Source organism: Sebastes umbrosus, chromosome 11 (genome assembly GCF_015220745.1).
Source record: "Sebastes umbrosus isolate fSebUmb1 chromosome 11, fSebUmb1.pri, whole genome shotgun sequence".
Classification (NCBI taxonomy): Eukaryota; Metazoa; Chordata; class Actinopteri; order Perciformes; family Sebastidae; genus Sebastes; species Sebastes umbrosus.
In genome coordinates, this window is record NC_051279.1 from 6,260,153 (window position 1) to 6,286,454 (window position 26,302).

General features: G+C 38.6%; 2 protein-coding genes across 9 annotated transcripts; one reads left to right on the forward strand and one right to left on the reverse strand.

Moving 5' to 3' along the window:
• The first annotated feature begins 252 nt into the window (after positions 1 to 252).
• Positions 253 to 21,566, forward strand: sept7b (septin 7b). 7 transcript variants are annotated; one of them, XR_005208849.1, is made up of 16 exons: positions 254 to 397; positions 3,332 to 3,342; positions 4,219 to 4,321; positions 6,026 to 6,132; positions 7,968 to 8,068; positions 8,218 to 8,352; positions 13,431 to 13,548; positions 14,510 to 14,602; positions 14,716 to 14,812; positions 15,023 to 15,074; positions 15,283 to 15,411; positions 16,209 to 16,229; positions 17,381 to 17,516; positions 18,138 to 18,280; positions 18,642 to 18,788; positions 20,269 to 21,566. XR_005208849.1 is itself a non-coding variant. In XM_037784724.1 (15 exons), exons 1-15 carry the CDS (start codon positions 352 to 354, stop codon positions 20,306 to 20,308), a joined length of 1,332 nt encoding a protein of 443 aa, XP_037640652.1. In that variant the 5' UTR covers positions 253 to 351; the 3' UTR covers positions 20,309 to 21,566. The 7 variants fall into 7 exon arrangements, 2 of the variants coding, with proteins under 2 accessions (XP_037640652.1, XP_037640653.1); XR_005208851.1 differs by having other exon boundaries at positions 337 to 397; positions 4,222 to 4,321; XR_005208850.1 differs by having other exon boundaries at positions 337 to 397; positions 3,335 to 3,342.
• Positions 21,182 to 24,822, reverse strand: LOC119497006 (protachykinin). 2 transcript variants are annotated; one of them, XM_037784728.1, is made up of 5 exons: positions 24,258 to 24,820; positions 23,336 to 23,438; positions 23,225 to 23,248; positions 23,013 to 23,069; positions 21,182 to 22,933 (listed from the first exon to the last, which is right to left on the reverse strand). In XM_037784728.1, the coding sequence occupies exons 1-5, from the start codon at positions 24,357 to 24,359 to the stop codon at positions 22,923 to 22,925; spliced, it is 297 nt and encodes a 98-aa protein (XP_037640656.1). In that variant the 5' UTR covers positions 24,360 to 24,820; the 3' UTR covers positions 21,182 to 22,922. The 2 variants fall into 2 exon arrangements, with proteins under 2 accessions (XP_037640656.1, XP_037640655.1); XM_037784727.1 differs by having other exon boundaries at positions 21,182 to 23,069; positions 24,258 to 24,822.
• Between the last annotated feature and the right edge of the window lie 1,480 nt (positions 24,823 to 26,302).

Here is a 26,302-nt window from a genome sequence, read left to right on the forward strand (position 1 = left end):
ATTTTTATATAAGTCACAAAAAAATAAAGTAAAATTGGGGGTAGATAACTTTTATGTTGCATTTATTATATATATATACATATATATATATATATATGTATATATATATATGGATGTTCAAACAGGAAAAAAAAAAAAAGAAAATTGTTCCACATAAAAAAGTCTCGCGAGAACACATCATCGGGACTGAAAGAAAAATACACGTTATCGCGATACTTGATAATTTTCCTCCCTTTGTGATTCACGTAGAATTTACATCAGATTTCCAACGTAAGCACGTTGAGCGCGGTAGCCGCTACGCAGCCTCGTAGTGCGTAGCTCCAGCTAGAAGTGGGAATGTCTGCTAGTTGAATGATCATCGGGTTGTTTGAGGCGGCAGGGAGCTTCAACGTTATGGGTGAGAGACTTCTTCACTCAGTTTACTGTTAACATTTATACACAGAAGCCTGAGCTGTAAACACACAAACTGTGGTTGTTTGTGTTGGATTGTATTTTTTAATAGCGTCGCTAACGTGCCGTTATATAGCTTCTTGTTGTCTGAGCAACCAACGCCCAGTCCACCGCCTCCAGTTAGAGGGGCTGAAAGCTAACTAGCAGCTAACAGCTAGCCTAGCTGCTAGCAGGCTGCAGAACCTAACGGGAGAGTCATTTCCTGCCTTTACTCAGCTCTTTAGCAAAGTATTTCACTAAATCTGTGTGTGTTAATAGCTAACAAAAACACAAACATGCTAAGGTGACATTATAATTGTTTTTTTTCAAAGCATGTCTACAATTATACTAGCAATTACCTAGCTAACTATGTTGGATTAAACAGATTAATGCTAATTTACTGCATGTGAGAGCTGTAGTGGCTGTGTGTATTTGACTGTTAGGCTTTTGCTTTTCATTCTCACTGTGCAATATCATTTTCCACTTGTGCAATTTTGTTAATAGTCTTATCTTATAAATGTATGATCAAATAAATGTTACAGTTGAGGGGTCCATTAGATGCTGTTATGGAGCTTTCAATCATTCTTCTTCTTGTCTTGCTGATGTTGCTGCTTTGACATCTGAATTTCCCTCTGGGGATTAATAAAGGTTCATCTTATCTTATCGTATCTTATTTTATACAACCAGCACTGCTCCCAGTAGACCACTTACACACAAAAACTGACAATAACCTGATATTTTCAGGTGGAATTTCATTTCATTTTCCACTTGTGCAATTTTGTTAATAGTCTGTTTATTGTCAATACTGTATATACTGCTCCTATTTCTATACTTCCTTCAATTTAAATGGTTCATATTTTGTTACACTTTGTTTAGCTCTTTTTTTACTGTGTTAGCTGATGCATCTTGTTTTTTGCACTATCCCCTTTGCTCCTGTACACTGACAATTTCCCCACTGTGGGACTAATAAAGGAATATTTTATCTTATCTTATCTTTTAAATGTAAGATCAAATAAAAAGTGGTCGTTCTCCCCTTTTAAAGAAGCATTTTTGAAAAGAAACAGATGTACTGCTATCTACAGTGATTGTATTCTTCATACTGTGGGAATATTTGACGTATATCTTAACGTAAGATAAGATAAGATATTCCTTTATTAGACCAGCAGTGGGGAAATTTGCAGTGTACAGCAGCAAAGGGGATAGTGCAAAAAACAAGATGCATCAGCTTACACAGTAAAACAAAAAAGAGCTAAACAAAGTGCACAAGTGGAAAATGATATTGAACAGTGAGAATGAAATGAAATTCCAAAATATCAGGTTATTGTCAGTTTTTGGTGTGTAAGTGGTTTACTGGGAGCAGTGCTGGTTGTATAAGATAAGATGAACCTTTATTAATCACCGGAGGGAAATTCAGGTGTCAAAGCAGCAACATTAGCAAACAGAGTGAAACACAGGAGAGGTAAAGGTATACAAAAATTATAAAAACAATAATAGAGATATAAAAGATACAGAGTGAATGGGTGAACATAGTGTGTACAGTCCGTCAATAAATAAATATAGTATGTACAATAAATAAATGTAATATGTACATATGTGCAGTCTATAAAGTGGTATACAGGATGTATAGTGTAAATTAAGTGTAAAGTGCGCCAGTGGTTAGAGTCCAAGATGGTTGCAGATAGTGCATGTTTAAAGTTCTTAAAGTCCTCATAGTTCTCATATGGGGGTCAGCCTTGGCTGTGGAGCCTGATGGCTACCAGCATGAAGGACTGACCCAGGCGCTTTGTGTCGAGGGGGGACACGTCAAATATTCCCACAGTATGAAAAATACAATCACTGTAGATAGCAGTACATCTGTTTCTTTTCAAAAGGGGGGAGAACGACCACTTTTCTGTCATTTGTGTGGCCTAGAATGGGGGGCTGCATTAGTGTGTGTGTGATCAATAATTTGCTTAAACTGCCATGATTGGAGCATCTAGGTTAGGGCAAACAAAGCCAGAGAGCTGGAAGATGTGTCACGGCCAAGGCATAAGGAGGGCATGGCTTCCATCTAATCTGGATTACAGTGGATCTAGTACCTCAGAGATCATGTTTGACTTTTTTTTTTTAAGTTCATTGGCTTCAGACTGTGTGACCCTTTTTAAATCAGAATACTGTACCTGGTGTTCCTCTCAAACTGAAACAACAAACTCAAACACTATTAAAATATCTGACAAATAGTCCTCCTCCTGTCACCACTTCCTTTGGCTGACTGACTTGTCAGACATTGCCGGAAAGGAAACAAGACAGCTGTCATTTTAAAAATGACAGTTAAAGCAATTTCCTCTCAGCTTTTTTAGATTAAAAAAAAAATCAGCTGTGATAAAAGATGACTGGTGGTGACTTGCTAGTCAATTTATTGCCAAACCCAATATATAGTGATTCATAAACTGAAGCAGGAGGATGCTGCTGGGATTAAACTTCACATCCTGTAGGCAAATCCACATATTAAGTCATAGTGTCACACATAAGACATGTGGGCGGCTTTTGGTTGGCAGGAGATGCTCCAGAGTAAGAGGCAGAAATCCTCTCCTAGCCACGGGCAAAAAGAAAAAGCTGCAACAGTGAATGGGCCTTGCTTTATGGTGCTCCTGACATTAAAGGAGCAAGTGGAGTGGAACATGTACCACACTGGCCAAGTGTCTGTGTTGTTACAGTAGCCCAGATCATGAATCATGTTGCCTCAGGCTTCTCAGCTTGGGAAACTGATTCTGGAGACAGAATGGTTTGCTTGTCAGATGGCCTGAAATTGATTCTCTGTTGCTTTTTTTGTTTTTGTGCTGTCTCTCTTTGCTTTCTGACCCTGGAAACGCTGGCTTTTCCTGCTCATTGGGACCATGTCACATTGATCTACACAAAACAGCAGTGCAAACAGTAAGTATTGAAATTACCTAAATAACTGGACAGTATTTTTTTTTTTTCAATCTTTCAGTACAGACAACCAGTGTCATGCAGCTCTGCAGAATGTTATTTTAAATTTTTAGTCAAGACCTCAAAACTGTGTCCCTAATTACAATTTAAATGTGCTCAACACATCTAGAATATATCCATTTGATTTAAAGATGTCATCTTTTTAGATTTGAATTAGAGATGTTGTGATATAATTTTGTCCTTCCCGATACCGATACCTGAACTTGCAGTATCTGTCTATACCAAATACCGATCCGATACAAGCGGATCGGTCCTCGCTACTAACCATGTATGAATGTGAGATGATTACTATCTTTGTTGTATGGCCTGGCTCAGGTTAAACCCTTTGTAAAACATGAACAAATACATACAGAGAATGAATCCAATGGAACTTGGCAACACTAGTGCCGCCCCTCGAAACGGAAGCCTTACATACTGTACATATCGCTGTTTCACTTGTTGGATTTTCCACTGTGAAATATTGCCAAATGGCTGACATTTTTCCCCGCTCTGACTACCGTTACACTCTCCACTAGCACGGACACATTTCCGATACTGGTATTGGTATGGTAACAACTCTAATTTGAATACTTTACTCAGTGTAATGTAATGAATGTAATGAAAACTGGAATGAAGCTGTCGAACACTGTTGGAAACAATGTTTGTCTAACTTCAAATCTACTGGAGGGGAACATTAGGGTTCAGGTGGTTAAAAGACTGGGAGTATATTTCAGTTTTGGCAGCGTGGGAATAGGGCGATAAAAGCTCCTTTTTTTTAAGCTTCAGCAGGATTAGATTTCTTTGTGGATTTAATGTGTGTATTTTTTTACTGTCTTACAGCAGCAAAAGAATCTGGAAGGATATGTTGGCTTTGCAAGCCTCCCCAACCAAGTGTACAGGAAGTCTGTCAAGAGGGGCTTTGAGTTCACCCTGATGGTCGTGGGTAAGAACACGCTGCTCAGCCCTCTGTTTGCTCTTCGTTTATATGAATCATTTCATTGTATTTGTTGCGGTTGGCATTTTAAAGTCCTTCACTAGCAGTTTTTTTTTTGAAAAAGAGAGATTGTGTGTGTGCACAGTCATATCTATACACAAGGGACATGCCCCCAGCTTTGTAGTGTTAATTGCTGAGTCAGAAAGGAAGGGACCATTGCATTGCTGTTATTCTAATTAATCTTGATGTCAGGTCCTTGACAGTGTCTGCCAGAACAGAAACATTTGGGATGGATTTATCTCAAGCTGCACTCAGCGAATCAAAAATGGGAGGCATTCTTTTAAAAAAATGTCTGGATGTGGTGGTTGACACTCAGCCAAGATCCTCCTCGGCTGATCAGTCCCTGTTTGGAGGGAAAATGTTTCCTCGGGTCAAAACCATTTCCTGTGGTGGGACCGACAGAATTTACCCAGCATGCCTCTAAGAATAGCGCATCTCCCATTGCGTTCTACAACACTTTGCTTCTACAGGCGTTTTGCTTACAGTACTGCTGATACACTTAAGTTAAAAGTCAGTGTGCTGCCTTTTTATTGCTATTATTAGGTACATCACATTAGAGCATCCTCATGACAAGGCACTTGGATTTTGCACTTTCTGCAGTGTCCTCTGTAAAAGCTGCTGGATGTGGACCAAGTGGTCCCCTGGGGCTTGTGTGAATGCTTCAATGTGTTTGCAACAAATAGCTTCATTTTGGGAATAATTTCAGAAAAGACACAAATGGCATTGCATCTAGCAACAAGGACAGTAGAGGAGGTCCTCTGGGCTCGATGGTAGTTAAATGCTTGCCATTGTTTTTTATGGTATCACCCTCTTGCATGGACACACACACACACACACAATATTCCGCTTTTCTTGGCTCTGATGAGCTGCGAGCCCACATGTCCCTGTCGTGCAACGCAATGCGTCACCAGTGTGGTGTGAAAGAGGATGAAAGAAAGAGGAAGGGAAGGAGAGAGATGGGACTGGTATTACCAGCAGTGACTGGCACGCCTGCCCATGCCTCATGAAACACATGACCCGACAACCTGTTCACTTCACAGATTGCAGAACAGCTCATTGCACAGGCCTGTCATCACTTCACACTGCAGTAAATTTAACAAGCGCATACCCATAGCACATAGTTACATGCCACGCATAAAATGTACGACAAACAAACGCTATAGTGCGAGCTCCACACATTACCTTTTGACTGTAGCTCTGGTGTAAATGGTGGCTCGTTAAATATTGACTTGTGGCCGTCAGCCAAGGCAGGCAGTGTCAGTGGTCGTTTCCACTAATGATTCTTTTCATTGGGAGCTTGGAAACTGGGCACACAATGGCCAACCAAGCTTGAGAAGCCTCCCAGACCACACAGCCAGTCAGCTGCACATAACAAGAGCCATTGTCTGTGTTGTTTCCATAGCCTTTTAACTGTTAACCCAAATGGATTAATGTCTTCTTGGGCAAATGTCAGTCTCATCCCCAGACCGACACATGGCCTTTGATTGTCTTTAGGATGTCAACAGTCATCTTTGTGTGTATATAATACAAGATATTCTATTCCAAGTAATGCAATGCTTTACAGTCTGGTCAACTTTCTAACAATAACATGAAGAGTACAGGTCACAGTGTTCCTGAAATACTGATTTCTCTTCCTTTTTGTTTTTTTTCCAGGTGAGTCAGGGTTGGGCAAATCCACGTTGATCAACTCACTGTTCCTAACAGACCTGTATTCAGGAGAGTATCCTGGACCTTCACATCGAATCAAAAAGACTGTACAGGTACATTTTTGACAAATTTATATTATCTCTTAGCTGAGATGTTGCACACATTGTTTAAAACACACCTGCAGTGTTAGCCAAAAACAAAACCCAGATACACAGAAGTAAAATAGACAGTTTTTTTTAATGCAGTACTAAGTAGACCAAATATCAGAGTTGGAAATGTCATTGAAATGCTGTTGCACTTCGTGGTCGTGGCTGGTAAGATTCTCTAACCCACCAACAGCTTTGGCAGCTATTCAAACCATAATTGTGACCTTTTATTTGAAAATGTGGCCAGGACAGGATTGTTTACTGTCTCATAGAACATCTGTGTTAATGACATAAATGCCAACTTAATTATCATTTATTTCAATGTGTTCTCAACTATGTAGCTCACAAATAAATTCACTGCCTAGGCTGCATCCACACTAATATGTTTTTGTTTTGAAACAGAAAACTTTTGCTACGTTTATGCCTAGTGTCCACACTACTACTACTACTACTACTACTACTACTACTTTCGAGCCTGTAAGACAGAGATGTTTGAAAACGCTGCTCACCCCGTTTTAGTTTTAAAACTCCGGGTTTGTGTTTTAGTCTAGACGGGCAGAAATGGAGACCTTTGAAAACAATGACGCAGACACTCACTTTTGCTACTTGATCGGGTCTTATCAGTCATGACGTGTCTTTCCCTGATTCGTCATGCCCCTATCACTTGTCCCTTTTCCGGAATGAAAGAAATAACTTCAACCTCGTCTACCACTGGCTAATTTCAACATGGATAACGAATTACAAGCGTTGCCGACCTTGTTGTCTATGCTAGCAGCTGTTGTGCAGTTAAATTCTGCATTTTATAATGCTACTATGCGCAGGAGGCTTTGCGACAATTCCTATGTCCTACAGCAACAGTAAATCTGCTTCCTGTTTACGCCGGCACGCGCATGCCCAGTGTACGTGAATGGTCATGTGATATGTGTTTTCAGGCGTGGTAGTATGGACAGAGATTATTTCTGAAACGGCGATAAAACGCTCATCTGGACGGAGATTGTTTTCGCTTTAAAGCGCCGTTTTAAAAGGAGAATGTATTAGTGTGGATGTAGCCTTAGAGTCTTCTAAGATCAATACAGTAACATTAAACTTCTTGGCTTGCTAGTTAACGGTTACAGCAGCAACTGGACCATTAACAAACATAACGTATTATAAAGACAACATACATGAATGCACTGTTACATCATGCAAACTGATCAACAAAGAACACAGAAATAGCTACTCATCCCTCATTATCATCATGTTGTAAGGAGAAGAGAATTATGGCGTTTGGTGAGAAAAGTCTCTGTTACTTTTAGATTTATTTGTATATTGTGATGATGACGTTTGATTGACTCTTTAAGACGTGCATTAGTAAAACCTTTGGTTCTCATGATGACTCAAACAAGTCAGTCAGCCTCACTGTCCGCTCCTGCCATAAATTCCTTTATCTTCATCTTCCCTAATTACACAACGTTGTCCTGAATCTCGAGTGTCTCAAGTGCTGCACTTTATCTGTCTGGCTCCTGACTGGCAGCATTGCTGTCTGCAGATGCTTGTGTGTATTTCTGGCTTCTCAGCATAGTTAGCTAATAGCACAGTGTGACATGGCGTGTTGCTACATGCTGCTAGCGTTGAGTGTTTTTTTTTTTTTTATGTAAAATATATGATCTGCGACGCTAAAGTTGATGAGATAATGATTTCACACTCCTCCTTTCATATTGTGTTTTCATTTTTAGTATTATTGATTAAACGGTTTGGTTTCAAAGGCACAGTTTGTGGCAGAAGTAAACACAATGTGCCCTTTATTCTTTCTCTTGTGCCAGGTGGAGCAGTCCAAAGTTTTAATAAAGGAAGGCGGCGTCCAGCTGCTGCTCACAATAGTCGACACCCCGGGGTTCGGAGATGCCGTCGACAACAGCAACTGGTAAGGATCGCCACAAATTCAGCTCAGCACAGATAATATTCATCATTAATAATCCTTAAAATCCTCTTCACCATCCCTAATTCAAGGGAGTTCTGGGTCTTTGTGAGGATTTGTCTCTTAACGGAAGCTGTCATTTGTATATTATGCAGCTGGCAGCCAATCATCGACCACATAGACAGCAAGTTTGAAGACTACCTGAACTCAGAATCCCGGGTGAACAGACGACAGATGCCTGACAGCCGAATCCACTGTTGCCTGTACTTCATTGCCCCCTCGGGACATGGGTGAGTCTGGGAGACAAATTCATAAGTCAATTAATACTTTTTTATCGTGTACGCTTTTATTCAGAACGCCAGTGAGAATAAAGCTCTTGAATTGTTGCTTCACCACAAGGAGATGGATGTGGGGAATAAATAGGGCTCGAGAAGGGAAACGTTCTGAAGTGGAAGGGGGAACCGTGAGAGGAAATGACTAACAAATAGTGTAATGAGGGAAATGAGCAGTCAAAAGTGCCCCAAAGGTCACAGAAGCCGGTTTGTGACTGGAGTTTACAGTCAGTAAAGCTCTTCCTCTTCCTCCTTTTAGCATTATCAGCAAAGCGCTGAACTCCTCACTGCTTCTGGAACAGCTCGGTGGCCAACGGCATGAAGCTGTGTTCATGCCAGGCAGCTCCTGAGTGTGTGCAGTAGAGCTGCAACGATTAATCAATTAGTTGTCTATAGGGGTGTCACGATTCTAAAAATCCACAATTCGTTTTGATTTTCACACTTTCAAATTCTTCTTTAAAGAGAACTGAAAGTCAAAAATCAGACAACAACAGTCTACAATATAAAAAGCTGCATCTTCTCAATATTATCTGAGTGACCCACCTCAGTACATACTCATTACACAAAACAAAACCTAAATCCTTCTGCAGTGCATTACAAGTGTGCTGTAATCTACAAAAATATGGTTTTGTTGTCATTTACTGTCAAGCTTGTTTCTCTCCTCTCTTTTTTTCCCTCTCTCCTCTGATCACTGTTTGTTGTTGAGGGCAGAGCTTCGGACAGTCTGTGAGCAGAGCAGAGAGACGGCGCTCGGCAGCCCGCTAGCTTGTTGCTCTCGCTACCAATATCAGCTGCTCTGATTTAACAATGTTGACTTGAAAAAACGTGCTGGTCAGCTGAAAGCGGTGGAGGTGCAGTGACTTAATGTTAAATCAAGTAAGAGTAGAAGAGCTATGATGAGTAATGAAATTAACTAACTAAAGTTTGCTATCCACTAGGCTAATTCACGCAGTGTAAAATGCCATAGGTATGTGCAGGGCCTATTCAAAGAGGCTGGGACACAGGCGGACATGGGTCATGGGGTACGGGATATAAGATATGCGAAGAGTAACTGGAGCTGCGGTCGTGCGTTGCAATTCGCTCAATTTCAGCGAGTGCAGACCAGATTTTACTGCACATGTGTTGTACCCCAAAGATATGACGCGTTGATGGCGCGGGACATCTCCTCTTTCCACCCTCTTTGGGCATTTGCAGGAACTGCCCCAGTATCGTAGCGACAGAGACGGCCCACATTTCCCATCATGCCTGCCTAGTCCTGAGTGCTGGCCTGAGTAGTTTAAGTGTGCTGTTATATGTTCCAAAATTCAAATGTAACTTTTGATAGGGTTTGTAATGTAATGCGTCTGATAAGAACATGGTAACTAATGCTGGTAAATGTGATTTTTGTGCTGGTTTATAGTTTTAGCCATGAGTGAGATGGCTGTTACATTTCTTTAGTCAAGCTGTAGTTTTCGTCAGATACATGATAGTAGGCGGGGGTGGCGAAAAATTAAATAATCACAGATCCTGCTTTTGTTTTCAATGATCGAGATCGGAAGCTAATTTCGATCGATTCCCGATTTAGAATCGAAACCATGACACCTGTAGTTGTCAACTATTGAATTAGTCATCAACTATTTTGATAGTTGTAGTTATTTTGATCTGTTTGAGTAAGAAAAAAATGTCAAAATTCCAGCTTATTAAATGTGAATATTTTCTGGTTTCTTTACTCCTCCGTGACAGTAAACTGAATATCTTTGAGTTGTGGACATAAACAAGACATTTGAGGACATCATCTTGGGCTTTGGAAAACACTGATCACCTTTGAATTCACCATTTTCTGACATTTTATAGACCAAAAAACAAATCAATTAATCGAGAAAATGATCAATAGATTACTGAAAAATGAAAATAGTCGTTAGTTGCAGCCATAGTGTGCAGTAAATGTGTCTATCTCTATCTCCTACCACTACTCCCCCCCAGGCCATTGCTGTAAATGATAACGTGAGACTGCTTGTCTAGCAAAATAAGGGTTAAAACTTGTAAAAAGGGAAAAGAGACGCTGGCAAAATGCCCAGCTGATGATACTGATCGCCAAATGTTTCATAAAGAGATGACTGTGTGGAATTTTAACTGTAATGTTTATTATTCACAAGCCGCCAGGTCTTCTGCGGTTACTCATCTCATCTTCCTTTTAAAGAGGTATACGTGTCTTGCGTGATGCACTATTCAGTCAAAGAGCAGAAAGTGTGGGAGTAGTAGAAGTTGAGAAACTTCAGAGGTTATTTCCTGCCCTGAAAAAAAAGCCATTGCTGGTATTTGGTCAATAACACATTAAAATGCATGTATGGGTTTAAAAATGATGCTAATTTGAAAGCTTGCCCCTACTTGAAGGGCAAAACGAGCCTATGCTGTTTGCTATTGTAGGGCAGGATAGTGTTGTTTTTGTCTGCTGTATGGAGCTACCTAATTTGTGTACAGTATATGCAAATGTCCACCGTGTGCTCACATGTCCTTGAAGCTGTTGACATGACTTACTGTAAACAACGAAGAAGCCTCTGTCCTTCTCTCTCCTTGTGTTTTTTTTTCCTCTTCCTCGGCCCGTCCGTCCACTGTGAGACATTGTGTTTGTACAAGCCTGTCCTCTGTACCCACACAAGCTGTACTTCAGCCTTGAGGATGGGCAGCGTATGTCCTCATACACACTCACACATACAGCGTCCTCTCATAACACCAGCTGACTGCTCTCACACAGCAGCACAATGACCTCCAACACTGAGAGATTGTGAACATTGAACTCTCAGCTGAATTCTGGTGTCTGGGTTTTCTTAGAGGTTTGAGGACGGTGACTCATTAAGGAAAATATCACCCACATCAGTCTCTGTTAAATCGTTAAACATGACCTTCCCTAAACTGTGGTTCAACCCAATTATGAGAGAGGTTTTCTGATATTGCAAACATCTGTAAGTAGAGGATTTTCTCAGTTTTGGACTGATACAGTATATAGAGTGAATATCTTTGTGTTTTGGACTGTTACACATTAGCTTTCTGGAATATTGTGATAGGAATTTGTCACTGTTTTCTGGAATTTTGTCAGATTAATTGAGAAAATAATCTGCAGATTAATTGATATGATTTTTTTTTTAAATAATTGTTAGTTGCAGTCCCAATATAATAAAATACTCATATGTTAGGTCTGCATAATTAATTGAAATTTTATCAAAATCGCAATATGGCTTACGGCAATTTTCAAATTGCAGAACTTGTTAAAGTCACAATATTTGTTAAAGGCAAAATGTGTGTCAAAATACCATTTTAAATTAAATATTGTGGTGCTGGAGATACACATCATATTCTACAGACTTCAGAAAACATCTTTGTTTGGTACAGATCCCTGCAAAAATTACACCATAATGATTTTAATGTTTGTCAGAGAAAATGAGAATAACGATGTATAAAAATATCATCCCTCTAATATTGCAAATCATATTGCAATTGCAATATCAGTCAAAATAATCGCTATTAGATATTTTTTTAAAATTATGCAGCCCTTATATACATTGTCATGTTCATTTTTGCTAGATTATTTTCGTTCTCACAAAATATCGTCACCCTATTTGTATAACACAGTTTGGGAAATGTGCTTGTTTAGGGTTGATATTGGTTCCCTCTCAGTAAAGAGATTTCTCAGGGACATGTTTCACATAGCCTGACGGGTGCTGAATCACACTGAGGTTGATGTTTTTTGGGGTTTCTGCAATGTAGCTTGACAGCAGCAAATTCTTCTGGTCAGTTTGTGCAGCAGTAAAAACTCCAGACTAGGGCTGCAACTACCGATTATTTTCATTGTCGATTAATCAGTCCATTATTTTCTCGATTACTGGATTATTTGTTTGGTCTATAAATTGTGAGAAAATGGTGAAAAGACATTCTCAAATGTCTTAGTTTTGTCCACAACTCAAAGAAAATCAGTTTACTGTCATAGAGGAGTAAAGAAACCAGAAAATATTCACATTTAAGAAGCTGAAATCAGACAACTTAGATATTTATTTCCATAAAAAATTACTCAAACCGATTAATCGATTATCAAAATAGTTGAAGATTAATAGTTGACAAATCGTTGCAGCTCTACTCCAGACCTTCAGGGCTGTTTTTTAATGTCATTTATACATAATTTAGTGTGTTTTATTAAGATAGATATTGCTGATATAATACAGGTATGAAATATTGATATCAACCATCAGTGTTGTGGTGTTTTTTGATGTGTACTACCACAAAGGGTTTGCTGATGTGCACTTTATGTGACTGCTCCATGGACCAGTTGTCTTTATTTGATGGTATTTAATGATACTTGTAGGATCTTCAGTGCATTTTTTAATCTGATAAATTGAGAACCGGTGAAATAGTTTTTATTTGTGCTCTTCTTTCTGATAAAATCAGTTGCTATCAGCTGTTGCATTCAGGTTCAGTGTCGGTGCAACCCTGTGCTGTAAATTGACCTGCCTGGCTGTTGGCGACGTGACAAACATCCCACTCTCAAAACTAACAGCATCAGATTCTGCTTCGAGGCAGAAATCACCTCAGAGGGATATTTCCACTGTGCCCTCAAAGAATCAAATGAAGATGAATATATAACAAAATACAAAGTTAAATGTAAAACTTTAACTCAATAAATCAGTGATGTGAAATGTTATTTATTCAGCTCAAAAACAGCCATGAATAGCGTCGCTTTTTCACGACTACCACGTCATTTTCTCAACATTACAAACATCAGTAATGCAGTGTTACAGATACTTTTCTTTATTTGGGATAGCTCTACTTATCCTTGTGTTGTCTAAGGAAGCCCAAAAGAAACATGATTAAATGTAAATCCAGAATTCCTATACTCCTATGATGAGAAGGAGTAAGAACAGTTTGATTCATTATTTTGTACTTAAATGTGCTAGACAGATTTCAGATATCAATACTAAGTTCAAGGTACAGGGCAATTCAAAATGTTTTTTACGCTGGTTGCCGTATCCAGTTGAGCTACAAACTGTGTCTTTATCTCCACGCAGACTGAAGCCATTGGATATTGAGTTCATGAAACGGTTGCATGAGAAAGTCAATGTCATCCCGCTGATCGCCAAAGCAGACACCCTCACCCCAGAGGAATGCCAACAGTTCAAGAAACAGGTCAGTGGTTTCCACAGCTGCATACTACTGCAGAAAAAGTATCTGAGAGCGTTTTTTTTTTTTTTTTACTGTGGTCATCGGTATGATGGTGAGAGTGTGCATCACGAAGCAAAGCCAAATATAGTAGATCCTGTTTGTTTTTACAGTTGTTTGTACAACGGTGTCGCCGCACTGTGTGGAAGGTTTTCTGTAAAGTATACATACACATAAATACAAAAAGAAAGATGGATAAGTAGTTCTTGTAAGATGGAACATTGCAAACAGTTCCATTTTGCAGTGTGCTTTTGTGTGATATATCTTGCTTTATTACACACACACAGCAACATCTTTTAACCAGTCATACTAAGTTTGAGTTGTTTGAAATTCATTTAAATTAGGAACATATGCAGTAACAGTAGAACCTTCAGTGACTACGTTTACATGCACAAAATATTCTGGGTTTTGCCCTTATTCTGCAAAAGACAATATTCCTCCTAAGCTGTTTACATTGCTCATGAAAATTAATATTCCACTAATATTCCCGTTTACATGCAGCCGTGCATACAGGCAAGAGACCGCGGGGCCGTGTGCCGCAAACTTCCATAAAAACACAGATTGAAGCACATATGACGAAGATGCAGTAATTTATCAGTAAGCCTCACTCAACTAAACAAAGAAATAGATTTCCAGCATCGTAAATCCCTCATAGTAGCTTTACTGCTCAATTTTGCACTAAAATTATTAACTTCTCCTCCATATATTTACCGTAGACTGATATTTACGGAAGAAAGTAAAGATATCTGCTTGCTGTGATCAGTTGTTCCTCGTCACATGACATGCGGTGCACATTGCTACGTTCCAAAAGTTGGAGCTATTTTTATCTTGGGGTGCAGCCGTCGCACCCTGATGGCATTGTTTTGTTTAGCCATTTCCAATTAGCTCTGCCAGGAGGTTACTAAAAGATCTCACCTTTTCCTGCTAGATCATGCGGGAAATCCAAGAGCATAAAATCAAGATCTATGAGTTCCCCGAGACAGATGACGAAGAAGAGAACAGGCTGGTGAAGAAGATAAAGGTACCGTATGTCACCCTGGGGGCGTCATATTACATACACGTGCTGCTTTGTTACAAGCCCAGATACTCATACACTTAACGTATTAATAACGCCACATGTTTTTGTTTTGCTAGGACAAGTTGCCGCTGGCTGTAGTAGGAAGCAACACCATCATCGAGGTGAACAGCAAGAGGGTCAGAGGGAGACAATACCCCTGGGGGGTTGCAGAAGGTATGAGTGTTTAGTTACTGAAATATTACCACAGTGAAAAATACGGATTCGATTGTTGTGTAAAATATCTAAGCTAAGGAACTGAACATTACTCACAGTATGTTCCCACGTTGCCCTGCTTGTTTAAGTCCTTGGTGTCTGAGGTACAAACAAGGTCACATATATTTTTTTCTGATAATTGTCTCACTGACTTCTTGTTTTCCATTCTAGTTGAAAACAGTGACCACTGCGACTTCACCATCCTCAGGGATATGCTCATCAGGTACTGAAAGAAACCGATTTACAGTTAATAAACACTTTAATCAACTAGGCAATAAATAAACAGACTGTTAATGTGGTTTCTTATAATATAAGATATAAATGAATATCAGTTATTGTTCAACTTGGGTAGTGTTGTAGCTGAAAGACCAGTTGAAACATTACTCAGAGCATTTTGTAAATATTTTGAATTCTTTGTCGTCCCTCCCCAGAACTCACATGCAGGATCTGAAGGACGTGACAAACAACGTCCACTACGAAAACTACCGCAGCAGGAAGCTGGCTGCTGTCACCTACAACGGAGTGGACAACAACAGGGCTAAAGGTCAACTGTCCACCAAGTAAGTCCTGAACAACATTAGAGACAGGAGTTGTACTCGAGGCAGGCAGGATAGGTTCACTTCTAAGTAATGTTATCCAATGACCTGCAACCTAGGTTGTGTAGAATAGAACAGGAACTCTGGATTGCTGGTTACGGGTCTTAAAAAACTTAAATTTAACTTGGTGAACCTGCAGAAAAATCCCGATAAAGCAACCAGACTGACATGTGGTCTGTAGAAAGTGATTGCAGATGGCTGAGTTGTTGTCTCACTATTTACTCCTATCCTAATTTATTCAGGTATTTAGGTTTCAGCTAAGTGGAAAAGTCTGAGTCGGGGGGAGTTCATTCATCGTCCATTCGTTCTCTGTTTGTGATGTTTGACAAACACTCAGTGATTTTTGCTTCTGTTGCAGCCTCTCACTGCACTACTTCGCATTAAAATCATAATCTTCATAAATCTTCAATCAAAGCACCACGCTGCTTTCTCATTCACGTAGACACAAGCAAACGGCTAACTCACTAAGCTAATTCCAGCTCTACAGCTGAACAGAGGCCTCACACTGCTCATGCTAACACACACACACACACAGCTCAACATTTGGCCATCTCTGCTAATGTATTTGACACCCAGCTCACAAAGCCCACAGTGTTATTTTTTCCAAGCTTTGCAGTGAAAAAGTAGCTGAAATCACAGAAACACGTCTGTAGTTTTTATTTTAGTGCATGACCTCATTATTGCATGCTGTGTGTGTGTGTGTGTGTGTGTGTGTGTCTGCGTGTGTGTGCGTGTGTGTTTTGGTTGTATGTGTTTTTTAGACATGACACAGGTGAAGGAATGTAAGTGGTATTTTTTTTTCTATTATTTTTGAGACCCTTGTGTATGATGTTCATTTCTCTCTCCTGTTCCTCCTCTCTCCCCCGCTGCCTGCATTTGGGTGTTTTCTGCCCTCCTTGTTGACTTAGGTCTGCTTCTCCCACCTCGTCTTCCCCCTATCAGTAGATATTTCCAGGAACAGCGGGAGAAAAACTGTGAATTGCCACACTTATGAATGTAGTTTGACAGCTATGAATGTGATTCCTTCATTTCTTTTCCCAACAACAAAGCCTTTAACTGTTTCCACTATGTGTATTCATTGCTGCTTCCACTTGCCATTAGCCCCACTTGGAGCCTAAACAGAGACCTGTTGCCTACATGAAATGTATGTAGTGGTTAAGAGTGATTATAAGACGGACGCCATAAACATTTTGCTGAAATTACTTAAAGCTACAACATAGAACATTTTGGCATGAGGTGAATGTAACTGTAAACCAGCAACTTTCATGTCGGGTCTCTGTACACTAACACTTTAATAAAACATCCTGACGAGCTTTACTAACATTTAACCCACCACCTGCACTAACAGTCAGTGTTCACAGGTTCTTTGCATCAGCTTTTGTTTTCTTCCTCTGCCTCTCAGAAAAGCCTCATGGTTGGTTTGGTTTCCTGTTCCTGTCAGAGCCTTGTTGGATCCCGCCATTCCTAAAACTTTACCTCTCGCTCTTGTTTCCTCCCCAACGTGATGTATTTCTCGGGGAAATTAGGGCTAATGTTGTCACGATACAGTCTGAGATTTGTATAGAAATCCTACTGGACAGATTTCAGTCAGTTTGTCGTCTGTCTGTCAGCTCTTGGAGAAAAATCGTGGCATATTTTACTCTGACCTGTTTGGTGAAAGTAAAACATGCTCCTCATGCTCCGTTTTTATCTGCACGCAAACATATTCAAGAGGAGAGGAAATGCTAAAATAAGATTTGGGTCAAAGAGGTTAAACACACTAAATTCAGTTTTATACTCTCAAGACTGAAACTCTACTGATCGTGACAACTCTAATAACGGGTGACATTACTGTTCACAACGTATCATCAAACTGCTGAGTACACCGATGCCTGTGATGCTCTGCAGTGCTGATCTAAATGTGTGTGTGTGCGCTCCATCTCTCCCCGTGCAGGAGTCCCCTGGCCCAGATGGAGGAGGAGAGGCGAGAGCATGTGACTAAGATGAAGAAGATGGAGATGGAGATGGAGCAGGTGTTTGAGATGAAAGTCAAGGAAAAAGTGCAGAAGCTCAAAGACTCTGAAGCAGAGGTAAAACACACACATACACACACGCACACACACACACACACACACACGGTTGAATGAACACTGCGGTATTGTGAAGTTACTCATCTGTCTGAGCTCCTTCCTTCCTCTTGTGCTGACGTGTTTCAGCAGTTAGAAGTGTGAGTGGGCTTTAATGAGTGTGTTGTTGAATTGTGTAAATGGATGGTTCCGTTTGCAAGTTTCCTCTTTTGTGTTTTACTTATTTAGAGTTAGAATTCACATGTGTGTAACAAGCACACTGATCATGTCTGTATTAAACAATATCTGTTGATGGAACCACTGATATATTTTATATATTTTATTTAGGGCTCTCAAAGTTAACGTGATAATAACGCAAATTTGTTTTAATGCCACTAATTTCTGTAACGCATTAATGCAACTTGCGATTTTAGGTTGTAGCGGGAACTCAGTTTTAAAGCTTGAGTGAAGATACTGGCATCAAATAAAACTAGGAAACCAGTGTGACTGAAGAGGGTATTGTATTGTGTAAAAAGCTCTACATGTTTTGCAGTGCTGTGTTCAGTTTTTTGACTGCATGTGTGACAGTGCTTTTAGATACAAATTACCGACGTTCTCCTCTGTCCTGTCTGTCTCTCTCTGCAGCTTCAGCGGCGTCATGAGCAAATGAAGAAGAACCTGGAGGCTCAGCACAGGGAGCTGGAGGAGAAGAGACGCGTGTTCGAGGAGGAGAGAGCAAACTGGGAGGTCCAGCAGCGCCTGGAGCAGCAGAAACTGGAGGCCTCCAGGTATAGCGGATCGGGTAGTGGAAAGATCATGCAAATAGTGATACCAGCACCAAATTTGGCACGATGATTCCCGAGGGGACACTTGGCAAATATGAACGATTGGCCACTTGAAAATCTAAAGATGCCAGCCATCTTGAAAATGGCCTGCTGACGATGATTTCTCTCATAGAAATTCATCTACTTGGTCGATTTGAGTGATCTTGGTGTCAAATTATGTGTTTTTCTATCATGCTGGATCTAATTTGGATAGTTTTAACAATTTTTAACTGGGTAAAGGGTAAAGATGGCAGATTCGTTGACTCTATGAAATGTTTGGAGCTAGACATCACACAGAGACTCTATGTGTGCTACCCTCACCTAGTTTATCCCGTGAGCCAACACGGTGTTCCAGGGTGTGGCCGTTGCCGTGCACTAGCACTTCTAGGAGCCATAGGTGAGAGTTGAGAGAGTAGTGAGGACCAGTGCCAGTAGTCCATCCTGGAGGATGAGGCTGACTTCTGAAACAAAGGTATTACCATTACCACTAAGCCCTTACACCTAAGGCAACAGCAGCTATTGATATCCACAACAGTAGGCCTACAATCCTATTGAGCCATGCGAACACCACAAAGCAAAGACTCACCGGACAGACAAAAAGTAAGAAAAAATGTATTGGAGGATGTTAAAGCTGTACAAATTAGATCAAGCATACCAGAAAACATATAATTCTACATCACAATCATCGAAATTGACCAAGTACATGCATTTCTTTGACAGGCCATCTTGAAAAATGTCCGCCATATTGCAGTTATTTATTATTAAAACAATCAGAATGAGATCCAGCATGCTAGAAAACACATCATTTGACACTAAGATCACTCAAATCGACCAAGTAGATGAATTTCTCTGAGAGAAATCATCATCAGCAGGTCAATTTGACAGCCATCTTGAAATCCATCTTGGATTTTCAAGTGGCCAATCATTTATATATTTGCTTAGTGTCCCCTCGGCAATCATCATGCCACATTTGGTGCTTGTATCACTATTTGCATGATTTGACTGAAAAATTGATGTTACCCGCTCCACTAGTACAACTGACACTCACCGTCACACTGTTCATGGTTCAGCTGTTTATATTAACAAACCCAAGCACTTAAACTCCTAAATCATGCACCGATTCATCACGCACTGTGAGATTGACATCAACCTTAAAATTAAGTGGAAGATAAATGCTGGGCTAATATAGAGTAGTGGCACCGTGTGGCCGTCTGACACTTCTGCAGAATCAGAAACATGTTTATTGCCAAGTTTTCACATACAAGGAATTTGCCTTTGTATTTTGATGCAGAACAGTCACAATACACATAGAAAGAGAACGGAAAAAAACAAGTACTGCAAAAGACAAGAATCATAAATATACAACAGAAATTTACAATGTAAAATATGTCAAATATATGTTTAAAAATGAAAGTGCTGTGCAGTGTTTAAAACGAAGTTGATGGGATGTGTAAATATTGACTGTTGGCAGAAGGATAGATTGAATTTTCTCTGCTTAAAAAATGGGCTGACAGAATATCTATAACTAAACTGTCAGACAAGACAGTCTGACAGTTTAGTTATAGATATTAGTTATATTATAGATACCGGTGATACTGGTGATTCCCTCAGTGCCGGAGCTCCACCCTGCTATTCTGGAGGTCTGAAAAACTGTCCGTTGAAACCGCACCTTGCATTCATACATTCAGCACTTCCTTGTTTTTTATTTATTGTGTAACAAGTTATGACTGTCTCTGTTATGCTGAAGTTAAGCAACCGCTATGTTCACATTTTTCTTGTTATAAGAATTCTTTGCAATAGGAATGCTGCGTATTTACATTATGCTACAAACAACAGCAGCATCACGAGGCGCTGTGCATCTATTTGCTACAGGTAGAGCTAATTAAATATTGTTTAAAACATTGTCTCTGATTATAGAGTATATGTGTGTGTTTGTCTCTCGTCTCCCGCAGGACTCTGGAGAAAAACAAAAAGAAAGGCAAGATCTTTTAAAAGACAGTCGGCAGGACCACCCCAACTCGAGTTATTTTTGTTTGCCAATGTTGCCGGTCAGGACACCAGTGTGTGGCACTGACATCACCCACCTCCTCCTCCTCCTGCTCCTGCTCCTCCTCCTCCTCCTCTTTCTCCTTCTCATTCTCCCCCTTTCTACCCCCCATTCACCCCTCCTTGTCTCCTGTCCCTGCTCTGTCTGCCAGCACAGCTGTGCTCCTGCTCCCAGCCGCTAGAGGGGGTACTGGGGGTATTATGGGTGTGTGAGGAGGTGGAAGGGGGTCTGAATGTACGGTCAGATCCACCGCCACAGAGCCTCCCCCCCCCACGCTGCCTCGGGACTCATCATCAAAGCATAAAAAAAATAAAAAACATTTCAGAACGGCCAAACCCATATTCTTATTTTAATTATTATTATTATTATTATTGATGTTATTATTATTATTATTATTATTGTTGTTGTTATAACTGAATACTGTCCCCGCCCCTATTTGCTGCTCTCTTTCTTTTTTCACCCCAAGGTTGCTTTTAAATGACTGATGTGTACAGTTTTATGGAGAGCAAAGACAAAAAAAAAATCCCATGAATCATGTCTGACTGTTGTACAATCAAGTTCTGGTGAATTCTATTTGTTTACAGGAAAAATGAAAGTAACCGTATATGAACATTAACCTGATCTTCCTTCGTGTATTAAAGTAAGAAGAGGACAAGGCATTAACTAATCCTTTTTGTTTTGAGTGTATCTGATAAACCTTTAACCCTCCTGTCAGTGCGACTGAAATAGGTGTCAACAGGAAAACCAAGAAAAACAATAAAATGCACCTTGGGCCTTTTTTTATAGATTTTAAAAAATGGGTTTTTTTTTCTGAAATGTAACGCTTTCTTTCTCCTCTGTGTTTAGCTATTTCCACTAGCCTTGGACCACCATTTATAACGTCATAAGTGTTATATTTCACTTTAGTTTATTTTTATATATACCGAGCCAGCCGAAGTAATAACTTCTTTTGTATGTTTAGAAAATCCTCAGAGACTTGAGAGCAGCGTCCACTGTTTAACAGAAACACTCTTTCACAGAGAACAGTGATCCATCGATGCTTTAAAGAAAAAAAAACAATATTTCAATCACTCTGCGGTAACGATCTGTGGAAAATGAAGAGTCAACACCGCAATTTGCTTTGGCTATGTACTCCATCTCTGTATTTTTAATTTTATTTTTCATTTGTATTGTACAAAGTCACTTAATAAACCTGTGATGATACTGAGGAGTGAGATGGGTTTATTATGAAAACTGGTGTGGACACTTTTTGTGAAGCGATGATACATTCTCTTTTTTACATGATACTGTTTTTATATTTAAATATTACTGTTAAAGGGGAACACCACCTAAAGTAACAATTCCAATATCCTATTTCCATGGCCTAGGAAAGTTCAATCAATATTTGTGAGCTACTCTCGCAAAGCCAGAAACCAGAGAAGTCAGTCTCAAACTTGTGATGTCATCAAGTATAAAGTCTGGAGCTGCTCCATAGACAATGACTGGGAGACTGAGGCTTCATCCGAAATCACATACTATACACTACATACCCAATATGTGTGCTATCGTTCAACATTCTTTTGCGTGAATAAACAGTAGTATGTTTCTTTACAGCTGTAATTTATGTTGTCACTTCCTAAGAGCATCCTTGCTGGTTGGAGACGCGTAACCATGGTAACCCATGCCAATCTCATGTGGCCAAAATAGGAGAATCAAAGTCTGAACTAATTTTAAATGTATATTATGCTTAGCAAAGTGACATCTTATACTTGCAGTTAAATTGAAGCGTTACTGAAGTCACAGAGCTCTTCGTCAACGTCCGTTGCCATTATGAACTACCGTATTGCATTGTGGGATATTTATGCCGCCGTAGTGTCCAGTGTTGCATACTGTAATTTGTCACCGGAAATAGTAATAATAATAAGGTTTCGGACATACTAAAATATCTCAAATACTGTTTTAGCGTGCTAAATAGCAAGTTAATGTGGAATTTCGGACGCAACCTGATTTTGTGGACACACAGAATGTTTGTTTTCTTTTCTATACCCAAATGAGCTTTATTCTGTTGTAGTGTTATCTTGTGAAACAGAAAATGTTCCCACATACTCAGAACATCCCCCTGAGTGCTCTCAGTGTAATCTCCAACATCTTTCCCAATTCATTGTCTATGGAGCAGCTCCACACTTTTTAGCATCTTGATGACATCAAAAGTTGAGTTTAAGCGCTCCAGTTTTTGGATTTAAGAGAGTTTTTTCATGTTTGCTAATATTTTTCGGACTGTCTTAGACCATAGGAATAGCATGTATGGATGTATGAATTTTGAAAATGATCATAGTTCCCCTTTAAGTTTCATTCAGTGATGCATTTAACGTTTCCAGACCAATTTTTCCATCATTTTATTTCAACACTAGATGGCACCGTCTGACTAAAGATTCTCAGCATTGGCAATTGTGTCAACAAACTCCACTGTTAAATGTGACATATTTAATGAAACAATTACAAATACAAAAAAAAAATTGTCAGTCTGAAATCAAACAAAGTAAAAGAACAAACGCAGATATCCTCAATCTTCTGTGCAGCTCACTGGGCTCCTGCAGGGATGACATCAGCGGTTACCAGGCAGATTTCCTCCCTCCAGTATATTTAATGTCAGTGTTGGAGGTTTCATACCTGGATCCTCAAAGCTCCTTTTACCCATCAGACCCACAAAGGTTTTAAATCTATGCCCTGTGAATGAAAACATCCTTTAAAATGATATATTGTCACTTCAAATATATATATATATATATATATATATATATATATATATATATATATATATATTAATTATTATTATTTTATTTATTTTATTATTTATTTTCAAGCAAGAGAATAATACTTACGTTTACGTGCTGTCTGCATATTTGCTGTTTGGAGGAAATAAATACAATTAGACCTGAGTGCAGCAGTCTTTAACATAAATACAGTAAACTACGTTATTAATAATTCCCTACCAGAGTTTTTCTTCCCCATGAGTCCAAGATATTGGCGTGGTCCTGGTTTTCTGGTCATTCTCACTAACATATCTTGAATTACATCAGAGTTTGGCCATTTGTTCTTGTATGAGACAAAAAATAATACAAAGAATTTACTAGATTATCTCTTTAACTCTGTACAAAAAATATTGTTGGTCAAAGAAATCATCTCACCGAGAGCTTCTAATCCAAAAAAGACAATTATCATAAATTATTTTGTATTTCAGTGAAGACTTTTCTATCAGAAATCTTTTGTGTCTTTTGTATACACAGTTATAATTATATATGACCTTCGAATTAACTTAAAACATTTTTTTTCTTTATTATTGTTATTATTTACTTGTTTATTTATCTCACTTATTATTGTAAGTGTTGGTATTATTATTGTTATTGACATTATTATCATCATCATCATCATCATCATCTTTATTATTATTCATATTATTAATATATATGTGTATATACTGTATTATTTATATATTTTACTCATTTATTTTGTTTTTGTTTTGTTTTTGTTCCCCCTATGCTCTACACATAAAAGGAAGGATGTCTGTATGTGTTTAAGAGTAGATATATGTCATATATGACCATCTAGCCTCATTTAATGCCAAACACACATCCATTATCCACATCACACACACACACACACATTCTTCAACCTGCTTTTATCCCCTTGTATTGTTTTAGTTTAGTGTTGTTTTAGTTTAGTGTTGTTTTAGTTTTGTACTTTGTTATTTGTCTTTCTCTGTATGATATATTTTGTTTTTTTTTTATATATGTCCCTGCACATGTCTTCACTTGTTTTGTAATCACTTTATAACACAATAAAAAGAAAATAATAATAATAAAAAAAAAATCTTTTGTGGAAACAATGGAATAAATAAGTTTTTATAAGTCTTACCTCGTCGGTGTCTTCTCTCCAGTTGTCAACATCCATTTCTTGGCAGAAAACATTTGTCAGAAGCAGCACAACTATCAGAACCAGTTTAACCAGCTCCATCATTGCAAACCGTCCGTAATGTCACCCAAAAGCTGAATGCTTTCCGCCTGGATTACAGCGTATGTTGTATATGTGTGTGCAGGTAGTCCGACTCGCTGCTGGATTATTGTAAATGCTGATGGAGAGAACCGAACAGCGTGTCTTCTCTGATGATGCGCCACATTAACGCTCCATTTTACGCACAAGGGCTTTTACGCACAGCTGGAGTGGATGATGTGGGCTTTTACGCATTCCACATTCCCAAATGTAAATTTACAAAAAAAAAAAGCCTCAATTCTTTATATTTATGAATGGAAATGGAACAATATGTGACAACAATTTCTTCCTCACAATATTCACAAAATGCTGTTAAAACAATGAATGTACAGTATGCAATATCTTCACAATTTTTAAGTGAATTTATTGTCATACGTTCGCGTGTTTATTTAAATTGTATTTATTTTATGTTGGATTTGTTTCATTTCTATTATCTTTTTTATATTTGGCACTGCTTTTCGTTTATTTTTTCGCATTGCTTACATACACACACATATATATATATATTATATATATATATACAATATTATATATACAATATTATATATATATATAATATATATTATATATTATATTATATATTTTATATATATAGAGATTATATTATATATTATATATAATATTATATATATATAATATATATTATATTATATATATAATATATTATATATATAATATAATATATATGTGTGTGTGCAAGTAGTCCACCTCGCTGCTGGAATATTGTAGATGCTGATAGAGAGAACAGCATGTCTTCTCTGATGGTGCGCCACATTAACGCTCCATTTGTGCACAAGGGCTTTTACGCACAGCTGGAGTGGATGATGGTGTGGGTCGATGCTCATCTCAGGCAATTAGTCTGTGAGTCACAGGGCTTCATTTTGACACAGAATTAGTTTCATGGCTGGGTCCACGGAAAGATAATACTGAACTTAAAGTTTCTGAAATACTTTGATAGGTAGGCTACTAATACATAAAGTAGGCGAGAAAAAAGTCATAACTTTATGATACAATATATACATACTGTATATATATATCATAAAATTATGACTTTTTTCTCGTAATATTCTGACTTTTTTCTCGTTAAGTTATTACTTGTTTCTCGTAATATTACGACTTTTTTTCTCGTAAAGTTACTACTTTATTCTCGTAATATTACGATTTTTTTCTCGTAATATTACAACTTTTTTTTTCGTAAAGTTACTACTTTATTCTCGTAATATTACGATTTTTTCCCCCATAAAGTTACTACTTTATTCTCGTAATACTACGACTTTTTTTCTCGTTAAGTTATGACTTTATTCTCGTAAAGTTACTACTTTATTCTCGTAATATTACGATTTTTCCCCCCATAAAGTTACTACTTTATTCTCGTAATATTTCGACTTTTTTTCTCGTTAAGTTATGATTTTATTCTCGTAATATTACGACTTTTTTTCTCGTTAAGTTATGATTTTATTCTCGTAATATTACGACTTTTTTCCAGTAAAGTTATGACTTTATTCTCGTAATATTACGACTTTTTTTCTCGTAAAGTTATGACTTTATTCTTGTAATATTCAGACTTTATTCTGTAAATCTCAGATGTTTTTTCCTCAATGTGGCCCTAATACTCCGTAGTACATTTGCACTTTGGCCCTCACTGCATTAGACTTACACTCACCGGCCACTTTATTAGGCACACCTGTTCAATTGGTTGTTAACACAAACAGCTAATCAGCCAATCACATGGCAGCAACTCAATGCATTTAGGCATCTAGAGGTGGTGAAGACGACTTGCTGAAGTTCAAACCGAGCATCAGAATGGGGAAGAAATGGGATTTAAGTGACTTTGAACGTGGCATGGTTGTTGGTGCCAGACGGGCTGGTCTGAGTATTTCAAAAACTGATCTACTGGGATTTTCACGCAC

Coding starts and splice junctions, on each gene's coding strand:
- sept7b (XM_037784724.1), top strand. CDS start 352: ATGATCATCGGGTTGTTTGAGGCGGCAGGGAGCTTCAACGTTATGG. Junction 13,549..14,509: donor GCCAACAGTTCAAGAAACAG/GTCAGTGGTTTC, acceptor TTTTCCTGCTAG/ATCATGCGGGAAATCCAAGA. Junction 16,230..17,380: donor CATGACACAGGTGAAGGAAT/GTAAGTGGTATT, acceptor CTCCCCGTGCAG/GAGTCCCCTGGCCCAGATGG.
- LOC119497006 (XM_037784727.1), bottom strand. CDS start 24,359: ATGATGGAGCTGGTTAAACTGGTTCTGATAGTTGTGCTGCTTCTGACA. Junction 23,439..24,257: donor GGAGAGAAGACACCGACGAG/GTAAGACTTATA, acceptor GTCTCATACAAG/AACAAATGGCCAAACTCTGA. Junction 23,070..23,224: donor TATGCAGACAGCACGTAAAC/GTAAGTATTATT, acceptor TTTCATTCACAG/GGCATAGATTTAAAACCTTT.